Source organism: Bufo bufo, chromosome 4 (genome assembly GCF_905171765.1).
Source record: "Bufo bufo chromosome 4, aBufBuf1.1, whole genome shotgun sequence".
NCBI lineage: Eukaryota > Metazoa > Chordata > Amphibia > Anura > Bufonidae > Bufo > Bufo bufo.
The window spans coordinates 17,603,048-17,619,044 of NC_053392.1; the positions used below are offsets into that span (position 1 = coordinate 17,603,048).

Genomic DNA, 15,997 nt, shown 5'->3' on the forward strand with positions numbered 1-15,997 from the left:
AGAGCGGCACAATGACAGAGTGTGGATGTGGCATCAGCATGAGGAGACCACAGAGTGGCATCATGTCAGCCGTCAGCACCCCATCCATCATGCCCCTGTCAGCCCCCATCCATCATGCCCCCCATGTCAGCCATCATGCCCCCATGTCAGCCATCATGTCCTCATGCCAGCCGTCAGCACCCCATCCATCATGCCCATGTCAGCCGTCAGCACCCCATCCATCATGCCCATGTCAGCCGTCAGCCCCCATCCATCATGCCCCCCATGTCAGCCGTCATGCCCCCATGTCAGCCTTCATGCCCTCATGTCAGCCATTAGCACCCCATCCATTATGCTCCCTAATGAGGGACAATGTTGGAGTCTGTGCCAAAGGGGGGTGACGGTGACAGGATGTCACCCCCCCCTTCCCCATGGCACAGATTCCAACATTGTCCCTCCCTTCATCATTGTCCCGGGTCCCCTCATCATGTCATCCCCTCCCCCCATGGGTGGCACAGACATTTCTTCTCTTCCCCTCCAGGCTCCATGGCACAGACATGTTTGTACATTTTGTCCCCCATCTCCCCCTCTCTGTTACAATTACAATACACTTACAGTACCTGATATATCACTGGGATCTGGCTGGAGTGGTCGGGTCCTGGCTCCAGTCTCAGCTGGCTCTGCCTTAAGGTGTCTTCTCCAGACTAGAGTCCAGCAGGGTCGGCCAACAAGTCGTGCCTCAGTCACTCAGTCCTCTGTGTTCTTCTGCTGCCAGCCTGGAGAGGCAGCTTTTACAGGCCACAGCAGACAGAGCAGCTCCGCCTCCTCGCCTCCCTCCATCCAGAGTCCTCCAGACAACTGCGCAGGGGCTCCCGTCCTCCGCGGCCTCACTGACAGTCAGTCATGCCTCCTTTGGCCTGAGCGCCGCACACACCGCACGGCACACATGTAGGCTGGACAGCTGCCGCCCGCCAGACAAGACAGTAGCAGCCGCACTGTAAGTAAATAGTAAGTAAGGCCCCCGGACTTACTACAGTGCAATTTCAATGTGTTACATTATACATAATTTTATTAATTACCTAGGTAGGTCTGGCTGGCGGCTGCTGCTACAATGGGGTGTCACCGTGCAGTCCTCAATTAGCGGATCAGCGGAACAAGTACAAGGTGTGCACACATCTTCCATGACACCAGCCTGTAAGTGTAAATGTAGTTCTTCCCTCCACTAACAAGCAGCAGACAGTTATCAGGACGGAACTGTTCCTTCCCGATAATTGTACGCAGAGTTGGCGAGGGACACAAAATGCACCTTTACATTATTTTTTTTTTTTTTTACAAATTTTATTTCAGCATTAAAAGATTATTCCAATTTCCAGTTAAAGAAAGTAGTCCCCTATCCACTATTGGATTGGTGAGGGTCCTATGGGTTCCCCAACCCCCCCTCCTCAGATCACGATAATGGAGGCTCTGTATCCTGTGAAGCCCACCTGAAATGGACGGAGTGGCTGGTCAGAAATGTGCACAATTCCTCTATTCTTTTCTATAGGAGTGCCAGAGAAAGCCGATTGCTGTGCATAGCCATCTCCGGAACCTCCATAGAAATAAAACCTGTTATTTAAGTACGTTGGCTTGTATGTTAATTCTTATTATGCAAATTTCCACTCAGTGAGCTTGAGCCCCGGATGTTTTCAGACCCCAGCAACGCCCCTGGTTATGCCTATGATCCTTCTGAATGAGACAGTTCTGTCAACACAAGGACAATCTTTCCACCAAGAACAAAGCTGGTCACAGACGGGATCATTTGACCAAAGTGTTTATTACTGATATTTATCCCTTTTTGAATCTGGTTTATAAGAGGCTACATGTAACTACCTGATACGTTTGTGACACATCAACTTCTTTAATTACAGAGAAACCTGGAAAATGTCCCCTAGATCCATTAGCAAAGTGTCCTCCTAAAATTCCTCCTCCTACGTGCAAATTTGACAAGAACTGTCCTGGAAAACAAAAGTGCTGCAGAGATCATTGCACCATAAAATGCAAGGATCCCATGGAGGGTAAGTTCATTAGAAATCAAACTCAACAAGTAGATGGAGCTCATTATTAGACAGGATTTGTCACCTGGTGAAGGAATCTGACAGCTGTATGGTTACATGACCAGCTGCACCTGATCTGCCAAAATCTGCTTTACCACAAACACATCTCAGAGGTAAATTCAGCTTCACTGGTGGCAGGCAGCCCAGCAATTATCAGGACTGTAACTGCATCACATGACTGTGAGGACTAACGCAAGGAGCAGAGCTGGAGAGGGTCCAGAGGAGGGCAACTAAAGTAATAACTGGAATGGGGCAACTACACTACCCTGAAAGATTATCAAAATTAGGGTTATTCACTTTAGAAAAAAGACGACTGAGGGGAGATCTAATAACTATGTATAAATATATCAGGGGTCAGTACAGAGATCTATCCCATCATCTATTTATCCCCAGGACTGTGACTGTGACGAGGGGACATCCTCTGCGTCTGGAGGAAAGAAGAGGATTCTTTACGGTAAGAGCAGTGAGACTATGGAACTCTCTGCCTGAGGAGGTGGTGATGGTGAGTACAATAAAGGAATTCAAGAGGGGCCTGGATGTATTTCTGGAGCGTAATAATATTACAGGCTATAGCTACTAGAGAGGGGTCGTTGATCCAGGGAGTTATTCTGATGCCTGACATTGAAGGGGGAAGTTATCATTATGGGAGACTTCAATCTTCCAGATGTAAACTGGAAAACCAAAACAGCAAGTTCTACCAGGAGTACAGATATTCTAAATTCCCTACTGGGATTATCTCTACAGCAAGTAGTTGAGGAGCCAAACCGGAAGGAGGCCATTTTAGATTTAGTATTCACCAATGGGAATTTGGTATCTGATATTACTGTAGGGGAAAGCTTGGGATCTAGTGATCACCAGTCAGTGTGGTTTACTATAAGTACAGTGACTGAGTCACACCACACAAAAACAAAAGTTTTAGATTTTAGAAAAACTGACTTTTCTAAAATGAGATTAGTGGTATACGAGTCGCTATCTGATTGGAACAGTTTCATTGGAGTCCAGGAGAAATAGAACTACTTAAAATTGGCACTATTGAAGGCAACAGAAAATTGCATTAGGCTTGTCAGTAAAAGCAAAAAAAGGAAGAGACCACTGTGGTACTCAGCAGAAGTGGCCAAAATCATTAAAAACAAAAAGATAGCATTTAGGAATTATAAAAAAAACAAAAAACGAGGATGACAGACAAATTTATAAGATTAGGCAGAGAGAGGCCAAACAAGTTATAAGAGCTTCTAAAGCACAGGCAGAAGAGAAATGAGCTCAGTCAGGGAAAAAAGGCGATAAGGCATTTTTCAGATACATAAATGAAAAAAGGAAACTAAAACAAGGAATTAACAAATTAAAAACAAAAGAAGGAAGGTATATGGAAGAAGATAAAGAACTAGCTGACTGCCTCAATGAAATTTCTAAGGAAAATGAAGGAAAAGGACCTCAGTTAGGGAGGAAGACTAATGAATCTTTTTGATGCATGTGACTTTACAGAGGAAGAGGTTCTAAGTCAGCTGTCTAAAATTAATACAAATAAGTCACAGGGGCCTGATGGGATACACTCAAAGCTATTAAAAGAGCTCAGCGGTGAACTAGCAAAACCATTAACAGATTTATTTAACCAATCACTGGTAACTGGAGTCGTCCCAGAAGATTGGAAATTAGCAAATGTTGTGCTCATTCACAAGAAAGGTAGTAGGGAGGCATCGGGCAACTATAGGCCAGTAAGCCTGACATCAATAGTGGGGAAATTTATGGAAACCATACTTAAGGAGAGGATTGTGGAACATCTAAAATCCCATGGATTGAAAGATGAAAAACAGCATGGGTTTACTTCAGGGAGATCATGTCAAACTAATCTTATAGATTTTTTTGATTGGGTGACTAAAACAATAGATGGTGGAGGTGCAGTAGACATCGCATATCTAGACTTTAGTAAGGCTTTTGATACTGTCCCACATAGAAGGCTTATCAATAAATTGCAGTCTTTGGGCTTGGACTCCCATATTGTTGAATGGATTAGGCAGTGGCCGAAGGACAGACAACAGAGGGTTGTAGTCAATGGAGTATATTCAGATCAAGGTCTTGTTACCAGTGGGGTACCTCAGGGACCTGTTCTGGGACCCATATTGTTTAATATCTTTATCAGTGAAATTGCAGAAGGCCTCGATGGTAAGGTGTGTCTTTTTGCTGATGACACAAAGATTTGTAACAGGGTTAATGTTCCTGGAGGGATACACCAAATGGAAAAGGATTTAGGAAAACTAGAGGAATGGTCAAAAATCTCGCAACTAAAATTTAATGTTGATAAGTGCAAGATAATGCACCTGGGGCGTAAAAACCCAAGAGCAGAATATACAATCAGTGATACAGTCCTAACCTCAGTATCTGAGGAAAGGGATTTAGGGATCATTATTCAATCAGAAGACTTAAAGGTAGGCAGACAATGTCATAGAGCAGCAGGAGATGCTAGCAGAATGCTTGGGTGTATAGGGAGAGGCATTACCAGTAGACAGAGGGAGGCGCTCATGCCGCTCTACAGAGTAGTAGTGAGACCTCATTTGGAGTATTGTGCGCAGTACTGGAGACCATATCTCCAGTAGGATATTGATACTTTGGAGAGAGTTCAGAGAAGAGCTACTAAACTGGATATAAAGGGGATATGATAGAAACTTTTAAATACATAAAGGGAATCAACAAGGTAAAGGAGGAGAGAATATTTAAAAGAAGAAAAACTGCTACAAGAGGACATCGTTTTAAATTAGAGGGGCAAAGGTTTAAAAGTAATATAAGGAAGTATTACTTTACTGAGAGAGTAGTGGATGCATGGAATAGCCTTCCTGCAGAAGTGGTAGCTGCAAATACAGTGAAGGGGTTTAAGCATGCATGGGATAGGCATAAGGCCATCCTTCATATAAGATAAGGGCCGGGGGCTATCCATAGTACTCAGATATATTGGGCAGACTAGATGGGCCAAATGGTTCTCATCTGCCGACACATTCTATGTTTCTATATTTCTATAATTGGAGTCGGAATTTTTTCCTTCTTAAGTGGGGAAAATTGGCTTCTACCTCACAGGTTGTTTTTTTTTGCCTGCCTCTGTATAAACTTGCAGGATGACAGGACGAACTGGATGGACAAATGTATTTTTTCGGCCTTATATAATATGTTACTATGTTACTATGTTACTCTGTTACTATGAGCACATTAATCTTCCAAAGTGTGGACCTGTGAGCACTTCATGTGTCATCATATGAGAGCTCCACAAGGTTCTGTGTGCTCCTCTAGAAGTAATGTTTCTACTGCCATTACATACATTTCCATTAAGTACATAGATATTATACAGTACCTGTACTGATCCTGAGTTACATCCTGTATTATACCCCAGAGCTGCACTCACTATTCTGCTGGTGCAGTCCCTGTGTACATACATTACATTACTTATCCTGTACTGATCCTGAGTTACATCCTGTATTATACTCCAGAGCTGCACTCACTATTCTGCTGGTACAGTCACTGTGTACATACATTACTTATCCTGTACTGATACTGAGTTACATCCTGTATTATACTCCAGAGCTGCACTCACTATTCTGCTGGTGGAGTCACTGTGTACATACATTACTTATCCTGTACTGATCCTGAGTTACATCTTGTATTATACTCCAGAGCTGCACTCACTATTCTGCTGGTGCAGTCACTGTGTACATACATTACATTACTTATCCTGTACTAATCCTGAGTTACATCCTGTATTATACTCCAGAGCTGCACTCACTATTCTGCTGGTGCAGTCACTGTGTACATACATTACATTACTTATCCTGTACTGATCCTGAGTTACATCCTGTATTATACTCCAGAGCTGCACTCACTATTCTGCTGGTGCAGTCACTGTGTACATATATTACATTACTTATCCTGTACTGATCCTGAGTTACATCCTGTATTATACTCCAGAGCTGCACTCACTATTCTGCTGGTGCAGTCACTGTGTACATACATTACATTACTTATCCTGTACTGATCCTGAGTTACATCCTGTATTATACTCCAGAGCTGCACTCACTATTCTGCTGGTGCAGTCACTGTGTACATACATTACATTACTTATCCTGTACTGATCCTGAGTTTCATCCTGTATTATACTCCACAGCCGCACTCACTATTCTGCTGGTGCAGTCACTGTGTACATACATTACATTACATATCCTGTACTGATCCTGAGTTTCATCCTGTATTATACTCCAGAGCTGCACTCACTATTCTGCTGGTACAGTCACTGTGTACATACATTACATTACTTATCCTGTACTGATCCTGAGTTTCATCCTGTATTATACTCCAGAGCTGCACTCACTATTCTGCTGGTGCAGTCACTGTGTACATACATTACATTACTTATCCTGTACTGATCCTGAGTTACATCCTGTATTATACTCCAGAGCTGCACTCACTATTCTGCTGGTGCAGTCACTGTGTACATATATTACATTACTTATCCTGTACTGATCCTGAGTTACATCCTGTATTATACTCCAGAGCTGCACTCACTATTCTGCTGGTGCAGTCACTGTGTACATACATTACATTACTTATCCTGTACTGATCCTGAGTTACATCCTGTATTATACTCCAGAGCTGCACTCACTATTCTGCTGGTGCAGTCACTGTGTACATACATTACATTACTTATCCTGTACTGATCCTGAGTTTCATCCTGTATTATACTCCACAGCCGCACTCACTATTCTGCTGGTGCAGTTCACTGTGTACATACATTACATTACATATCCTGTACTGATCCTGAGTTTCATCCTGTATTATACTCCAGAGCTGCACTCACTATTCTGCTGGTACAGTCACTGTGTACATACATTACATTACTTATCCTGTACTGATCCTGAGTTTCATCCTGTATTATACTCCAGAGCTGCACTCACTATTCTGCTGGTGCAGTCACTGTGTACATACATTACATTACTTATCCTGTACTGATCCTGAGTTACATCCTGTATTATACTCCAGAGCTGCACTCACTATTCTGCTGGTGCAGTCACTGTGTACATATATTACATTACTTATCCTGTACTGATCCTGAGTTACATCCTGTATTATACTCCAGAGCTGCACTCACTATTCTGCTGGTGCAGTCACTGTGTACATACATTACATTACTTATCCTGTACTGATCCTGAGTTACATCCTGTATTATACTCCAGAGCTGCACTCACTATTCTGCTGGTGCAGTCACTGTGTACATACATTACATTACTTATCCTGTACTGATCCTGAGTTTCATCCTGTATTATACTCCACAGCCGCACTCACTATTCTGCTGGTGCAGTCACTGTGTACATACATTACATTACATATCCTGTACTGATCCTGAGTTTCATCCTGTATTATACTCCAGAGCTGCACTCACTATTCTGCTGGTACAGTCACTGTGTACATACATTACATTACTTATCCTGTACTGATCCTGAGTTTCATCCTGTATTATACTCCAGAGCTGCACTCACTATTCTGCTGGTGCAGTCACTGTGTACATACATTACATTACTTATCCTGGACTGATCCTGAGTTACATCCTGTATTATACTCCAGAGCTGCACTCACTATTCTGCCATTTTCTGGATCTCTCTCATTGATGCCGCTCTTCCAGTCACTCAGGATATGTAGTGTCGATACTTTGTGTCTAATGTTTCTATAGTTACATCTGGAAATCTAACTCAATGACCATTTCTTCTCCAGAGAAGCCCGGAACATGCCCACCACCACGCCGGACCGGGTGCCCACCCAATCTGCAACCTGGAAAATGTGAAGTGGACAGTGATTGTCCAGGAAAACAGAAATGCTGCTTCATAGATTGTAGCTCACTGTGCATCGATGTGTAATAAGTGATGTGCGGCCGGCTGGATGCATCTCCGTCCCTCACAGCGGAGGACACATCGCTGATCAGCCTCAGTAATTCTCTCTTCTCGCGGCTTTTCCTTCTCTAGTTGCAGATAAACCTGGAGGTGACAGCGGTGAAGACCCTCAGGGCCGGATCCGCTGCCCCAGGTGCTAAGTCTGAATACACCCCCATTAAAGGCAGATTTCTCCTCCTTCTCAGCGATCATAGTGACATTTATCAATGTAATAAAGCAGAAGATGAAAAATGAGACTGAGATGTATCATTGACCGTCCATTGTGATGCATCAAACTATTACTGGTGGCCGAGAAATGTAATTCCTGCTGATTGACCCTGACATTAGACCCTGCAGTCTAGAGCAGGGCGAGGTCCTGGTGGTCAGAGGTGAGGACTGCGCTCAACCAGACTCGTTATCACCCTTTTCAGGTCTGTTTCGGATGAGTCCACTATAACGGCACGTAACATCATTTTAGTGCACGTGTCAGCGGGAAAAAGAGGAAGAAGAAGGGTTCTCACATGACCCTGACAGGAAGTGGGGGGGGGCTTGCCCTGATTGGACCCCGGGCTGACAGACAGCATGGATGAGCCAATCAGTGCTGCCGCAGACAGGGAGGGGCCCGAACAGAGCGAGCAGAACGTCCTTCTGTGCTGGGCTGTGGATGAGGGCGGTTGGGACTTGCAGGGTCTGCCAGGAAAACTATTTTAGGGACAGTGAAAAGACACAATCAGGATTGTATTCTAGTGTCAGGGACAGAGAAGGGGAATGCCGGAATTAGACAGAGGAAGGATTGTGTAGAATATGAGCAGACAGGGAAAACTGTCAGCCCAGGAGTGAGAAGAGGTCGCTGGCTGTGCCTGGCAGTGCCTTCTAGCTGCAATTACTGCCTTATAACACAGCCGCAGCTGCTGCAGAACATCAAAAGCAGCTACCTGTGAGGACATTCCTTAGTTTTTTTGTCATTTTAACAGAAATATATATATATATTAGCAGAAGGACCCGGATTCTCACAGGTATATTTCATCTATTTCATTTAATGTTTCCGTGTGTCGTAAAAAGATATCAACAGTTTCCCCATAACAGTGACCTCTACAGTACACGCCCCTTTAACAATGATCTCCACAGTGCCCGCCCCTTTAACAGTGATCTCCACAGTTCCTGCTATTTTAACAGTGACCTCCACATTGCCCATCCCTTTATTGTGACTGCCCATTTAACAGTGACCTCCACAGTGCTTGCCCCTTTAACATTAACCACCCCTTTAACAGTGACCTTCACAGTAGCCGCCCTATTAACAGTGACTTCACAGTGCCTGCCCCTTTAACAGAGACCTCCACAGTGCCCGCTCATTTAACAGTGACCTCCACAGTGCCCACCCCTTTTTATAGTGACCTACCCAGTGCCCGCCCCTTTAAATGACCACTCCTTTTACAGTGACCTCCACAGTGCCCACCCCTTTAACAGTTACCTCTACAGTGCACGCCCCTTTAACAGTGACCTTCACAGTGCCCTCCCCTTTAACAGTGACTTCCACAGTGCTCGCTCATTTAACATTGACCTCCACAGTTCTTGCCCTTTTAACAGTGACCTCCATAGTACCTCCCCTTTAACAGTGACCTCCACAATGCCTGCCCCTTTAACATTGACCACCACTTTAACAGTGCACTCCACAGTGCCAGCCCCCTTAACAGTGACTTTTACAGTGCCTGCCCCTTTTAAAAATGACCTCCACAGTGCCCGCCCCTTTAACATTGACCACCCTTTAACAGTGACCTTCACAGTGACCGCCCCATTAACAGTGACTTCCACAGTGCCTGCCCATTTAACAGAGACCTCCACAGTGCCCGCCCCATTAACAGTGACCTCCATAGTGCCCACCCCTTTAATAGTGACCTACCCAGTCCTCGCACCTTTAACAGTGACCACCCCTTTAACAATGACCGCCCCTTTAACAGTGACCTCCACAGTGCATGCCCCTTTACCAGTGACCTCCACAATGCCCACCCCTTTAACAGTTACCTCCACTGTGCACACCCCTTTAACAGTGACCTTTACAGTGCCCTCCCCTTTAACAGTGACTTCCACAGTGCTCGCCCATTTAACAGTGACCTCCACAGTTCTTTCCATTTTTACAGGGACCTCCATAGTACCTGCCCCTTTAACAGTGACCCCCACAATGCCTGCCCCTTTAACATTGACCACCACTTTAACAGTGAACTCCACAGTGTTCGCCCCTTTAACATTGACCACCCCTTTAACAGTGACCTTCATAGTGGCTGCCCCTTTAACAGTGACCTTCACAGTGCCCCCCCCTTTAACAGTGAACTTCACAGCGCTCGTCCGTTTAATAGTGGCCCCTGCCCCCCATGCATGTAGCAGGGTAAATTTGTCATAATACGTCATGTGACTGAATATTTAAGGACCTGCGAACTGCTAAAACTTGTGATCAGTTGTTATGGCAACCTGGAGTAGGACCTGTGAGCTTCTATTGGCAGGCAAATATGGGACATGTGACCGTGTAAATGGCAGTTCGGATTTAAGTGAAAGGCTTGCTGGCTTCTATTTGCTAATGCAGGTAATTTTTTGGAGAACGGTAAGTCCTAGAGAGCTGACACCCAGTCTAGAACCTTCCCAAACACCTGATGTACCTGTGTGCCAAATTTGGTAAAGATCGGTCTAGGAGTTTGGTCGCGCATAAAGAACATCCAGAGAGGTGTCTAGACAGACAGAAACTCATTTTTAAAATATAAGATATATATATAAAGAAAAGTTTGGCAGTAGAGTTGAGCGAACACCTGGATGTTCGGGTTCGAGAAGTTCGGCCGAACTTCCCAGAAATGTTCGGGTTCGGGATCCGAACCCGACCCGAACTTCGTCCCGAAACCCATTGAAGTCAATGGGGACCCAAACTTTTCGGCACTAAAAAGGCTGTAAAACAGTCCTGGAAATGGCTAGAGGGCTGCAAAAGGCAGCAAAATGTAGTCAAATCCCCTGCAAACAAATGTGGATAGGGAAATGAATTAAAATAAAAATAAAATAAATAAAAATTAACCAATATCAATTGGAGAGAGGTCCCATAGCAGAGAATCTGGCTTCATGTCAGCAGAGAATCTGGCTTCATGTCAGCAGAGAATCAGTCTTCATGTCATAGCAGAGAATCAGGCTTCACGTCACCCACCACTGGAACAGTCCATTGTCAGATATTTAGGCCCCGGTACCCAAGCAGAGGAGAGAGGTCCCATAACATAGAATCTGGCTTCATGTCAGCAGAGAATCAGTCTTCATGTCATAGCAGAGAATCAGGCTTCACGTCACCCACCACTGGAACAGTCCATTGTCAGATATTTAGGCCCAGGCACCCAGGCAGAGGAGAGAGGTCCCATAGCAGAGAATTTGGCTTCATGTCAGCAGAGAATCAGTCTTCATGTCATAGCAGAGAATCAGGCTTCACGTCACCCACCACTGGAACAGTCCATTGTCAGATATTTAGGCCCCGGCACCCAGACAGAGGAGAGAGGTCCCATAACAGAGATTCAGGCTTCATGTCAGCAGAGAATCAGTCTTCATGTCATAGCAGAGAATCATGCTTCACGTCACCCAACATTGGAACAGTCCATTGTCATATAATTTAGGCCCCGGCACCCAGACAGAGGAGAGAGGTCCCATAACATAGAATCTGGCTTCATGTCAGCAGAGAATCAGTCTTCATGTCAAAGTGTAGTGTCCCACTAGGTAAAGGTGGGCACTACACAAGGGTTAATGTGCCTTATTACATTTAATGTCATGTGTATGCATTTTCCTGTGTTAACTGGGTGTCAGGCCTGTCAGGGTGCAGTTTAGCCTCCCAGACGTTAGAGGGAGCTAGGGAGCCCTAGATATATATAGGTAGGCCCAGACAGGGGAGTGGTAGTGTATTCCAGGGGACTAGAGGAGTCACTTCGTCTACCTGAAGCTCCTGAGGCTAGGATTAGCTCAGTCGAGATACCCCAGTTGTAGGACAGCACCTCCTGGGAGAAACCAGCAGCTTTCCCTCACAACAGGAACAGCATCGCAAAATCAGATAAGTAACCTGATGAGCAGAGGATCTATAAAGTAAAGCAAGTGCCAATACTGGAGGAAGATTATTCAAACCAAGGATTTAAGCCAGCATTTAGGCATCCGGGCCTTGGGACCTAGCCAGCTAGAATAGCTGAAGGAAAATAGAGCAGCATAGCACTGCAAAGCATTGACTGTTTGCCCTCCATGTATCTTGCATGATTAATACCTGCCATCTTGTCAAATAAGCCTGCTTGTGAAGCATTTGATATAAGGGACTGCATTACCATCTTGATGTGTAAAGTTGGACTGTTATAAGTAAAGCAACGTTTGGTTCACTATACCAACTGTGTACCTCACTTATTGCTGCTGAAACCGGTGTGCCACCGTTACAGGCACTGGTGTCACGAATCCAAAAGGGACCTTGCTCCAGGCACTCTAAACACCTGCAACATCCAGGGCACCTCACACAACATCAGGCCAGGTCTCTACATACAGAGTGTGCCCCAGAGGAACTTGTGTCTACCTCTCATTCACTGCCGCATGCCTGCCCAGGGTTCTCCTCCAAATAGTGAGTACCCTCGATTGCCCATAACTGTGACCTCACTTCGCTATACCCTGCAGGTCTGGCGTGCTGCAATAGCAGAAAATCATGCTTCACGTCACCCACCACTGGAACAGTCCATTGTCAGAGATTTAGGTCCCGGCACCCAGGCAGAGGAGAGAGGTCCCATAACAGAGATTCAGGCTTCATGTCAGCAAAGAATCAGTCTTCATGTCATAGCAGAGAATCATGCATCACGTCACCCAACATTGGAACAGTCCATTGTCATATAATTTAGGCCCCGGCACCCAGACAGAGGAGAGAGGTCCCATAACAGAGATTCAGGCTTCATGTCAGCGACTCAGCCGAGAATCAGTCTTCATGTCATAGCAGAGAATCAGGCTTCATGTCACCCACCACTGGAACACATTGGCTGTAGACAGGCGGCTGCGTTTGTCTGTAATGACGCCCCCTGCCGTGCTGAATACACGTTCAGACAAAACGCTGGCCGCCGGGCAGGCCAACACCTCCAAGGCATAAAAGGCTAGCTCTGGCCACGTGGACAATTTGGAGACCCAGAAGTTGAATGGGGCCGAACCATCAGTCAGTACGTGGAGGGGTGTGCACAGGTACTGTTCCACCATGTTAGTGAAATGTTGCCTCCTGCTAACACGTTCCGTATCAGGTGGTGGTGCAGTTAGCTGTGGCGTGGTGACAAAACTTTTCCACATCTCTGCCATGCTAACCCTGCCCTCAGAGGAGCTGGCCGTGACACAGCTGCGTTGGCGACCTCTTGCTCCTCCTCTGCCTTCGCCTTGAGCTTCCACTGGTTCCCCTGTGACATTTGGGAATGCTCTCAGTAGCACGTCTACCAACGTTCGCTTGTACTCATGCATCTTCCTATCACGCTCCAGTGTAGGAAGTAAGGTGGGCACATTGTCTTTGTACCGGGGATCCAGCAGGGTAGCAACCCAGTAGTCCGCACACGTTAAAATGTGGGCAACTCTGCTGTCGTTGCGCAGGCACTGCAGCATGTAGTCGCTCATGTGTGCCAGGCTGCCCATAGGTAAGGACAAGCTGTCCTCTGTGGGAGGCGTATCGTCATCGTCCTGTGTTTCCCCCCAGCCAAGCACCAGTGATGGGCCCAAGCTGCGTTGGGTGCCACCCCGCTGTGAACATGCTTCATCCTCATCCTCCTCATCCTCGTCCTCCTCATCCTCCAGTAGTGGGCCCTGTCTGGCCACATTTGTACCTGGCCTCTGCTGTTGCAAAAAACCTCCCTCTGAGTCACTTCGAAGAGACTGGCCTGAAAGTGCTAAAAATGACCCCTCCTCCTCCTTCTCCTGGGCCACCTCCTCTTCCATCATCGCCCTAAGTGTTTTCTCAAGGAGACATAGAAGTGGTATTGTAACGCTGATAACGGCGTCATCGCCACTGGCCATGTTGGTGGAGTACTCGAAACAGCGCAACAGGGCACACAGGTCTCGCATGGAGGCCCAGTCATTGGTGGTGAAGTGGGGCTGTTCCGCAGTGCGACTGACCTGTGCGTGCTGCAGCTGAAACTCCACTATGGCCTGCTGCTGCTCGCACAGTCTGTCCAGCATGTGCAAGGTGGAGTTCCACCTGGTGGGCACGTCGCATATGAGGCGGTGAGCGGGAAGGCCGAAATTACGCTGTAGCGCAGACAGGCGAGCAGCGGCAGGATGTGAACGCCGGAAGCGCGAACAGATGGCCCGCACTTTATGCAGCAGCTCTGACATGTCGGGGTAGTTGTGAATGAACTTCTGCACCACCAAATTCAGCATATGCGCCAGGCAAGGGATGTGCGTCAAACCGGCTAGTCCCAGAGCTGCAACGAGATTTCGCCCATTATCGCACACCACCAGGCCGGGCTTGAGGCTCACCGGCAGCAACCACTCGTCGGTCTGTTGTTCTATACCCCGCCACAACTCCTGTGTGGTGTGGGGCCTGTCCCCCAAACATATGAGTTTCAGAATGGCCTGCTGACGTTTACCCCGGGCTGTGCTGAAGTTGGTGGTGAAGGTGTGTGGCTGACTGGATGAGCAGGTGGAAGAAGAGGAGGAGGAAGCCGAGTAGGAGGAGGAGGAGACAGGAGGCAAAGAATGTTGCCCTGCGATCCTTGGCGGCAGAAGGACGTGCTCCAAACAGCTCTCCGCCTGGGGCCCAGCCGCCACTACATTTACCCAGTGTGCAGTTAGGGAGATATAGCGTCCCTGGCCGTGCTTACTGGACCTTGCCACAGATGGCGTTGCACAGTGCACACTTGATTTTATCGGATACTTGGTTGTGCAGGGAAGGCACGGCTCTCTTGGAGAAGTAGTGCCGGCTGGGAACAACATACTGTGGGACAGCAAGCGACATGAGCTGTTTGAAGCTGTCTGTGTCCACTAGCCTAAATGACAGCATTTCATAGGCCAGTAGTTTAGAAATGCTGGCATTCAGAGCCAGGGATCGAGGGTGGCTAGGTGGGAATTTACGCTTTCTCTCAAATGTTTGTGAGATGGAGAGCTGAACGCTGCCGTGTGACATGGTTGAGATGCTTGGTGACGCAGGTGGTGGTGTTGGTGGTACATCCCATGTTTGCTGGGCGGCAGGTGCCAACGTTCCTCCAGAGGCAGAGGAAGAGGCCGAGGCGGCAGCAGCAGAAGAGGCCGAGGCGGCAGCAGCAGAAGAGGTAGCAGGGGGAGCCTGAGTGACTTCCCTGTTTTTAAGGTGTTTACTCCACTTCAGTTCATGCTTTGCATGCAGGTGCCTGGTCATGCAGGTTGTGCTAAGGTTCAGAACGTTAATGCCTCGCTTCAGGCTCTGATGGCACAGAGTGCAAACCACTCGGGTCTTGTCGTCAGCACATTGTTTGAAGAAGTGCCATGCCAGGGAACTCCTTGAAGCTGCCTTTGGGGTGCTCGGTCCCAGATGGCGGCGGTCAGTAGCAGGCGGAGTCTCTTGGCGGCGGGTGTTCTGCTTTTGCCCACTGCTCCCTCTTTTGCTACGCTGTTGGCTCGGTCTCACCACTGCCTCTTCCTCCGAACTGTGAAAGTCAGTGGCACGACCTTCATTCCATGTGGGGTCTAGGACCTCATCGTCCCCTGCATCGTCTTCATCCCTGACCTCCTGTTTAGTCTGCACACTGCAGAAAGACGCAGCAGGTGGCACCTGTGTTTCGTCATCATCAGAGACGTGCTGAGGTGGTATTCCCATGTCCTCATCATCAGGAAACATAAGTGGTTGTGCGTTAGTGCATTCTATGTCTTCCACCGCTGGGGAAGGGCTAGGTGGATGCCCTTGGGAAACCCTGCCAGCAGAGTCTTCAAACAGCATAAGAGACTGCTGCATAACTTGAGGCTCAGACTGTTTCCCTGGTATGCATGGGGGTGATGTGACAGACTGATGGGCTTGGTTTTCATGCGCCATCTGTGCGCTTT

The 15,997-nt window shown here is 47.1% G+C and overlaps 2 protein-coding genes across 3 annotated transcripts in view; one reads left to right on the top strand and one right to left on the bottom strand.

The window, feature by feature from the left end:
• The window catches only part of LOC120997025 (antileukoproteinase-like), a 92,857-nt gene extending 84,648 nt beyond the window's left edge, over window positions 1-8,209 (top strand). Inside the window, exons 2-3 of the mRNA XM_040426938.1 lie at window positions 1,887-2,033; window positions 7,818-8,209. Of these exons, the coding sequence (XP_040282872.1) occupies window positions 1,887-2,033; window positions 7,818-7,960 (290 nt within the window). The 3' untranslated portion in view covers window positions 7,961-8,209. The remainder of the gene's footprint in view (window positions 1-1,886; window positions 2,034-7,817) is intronic.
• Window positions 1-15,997, bottom strand: part of LOC120997021 (WAP four-disulfide core domain protein 5-like) — an 884,590-nt gene that overhangs the window by 517,439 nt on the left and 351,154 nt on the right. The gene's annotated exons all lie outside the window — the stretch shown is intronic.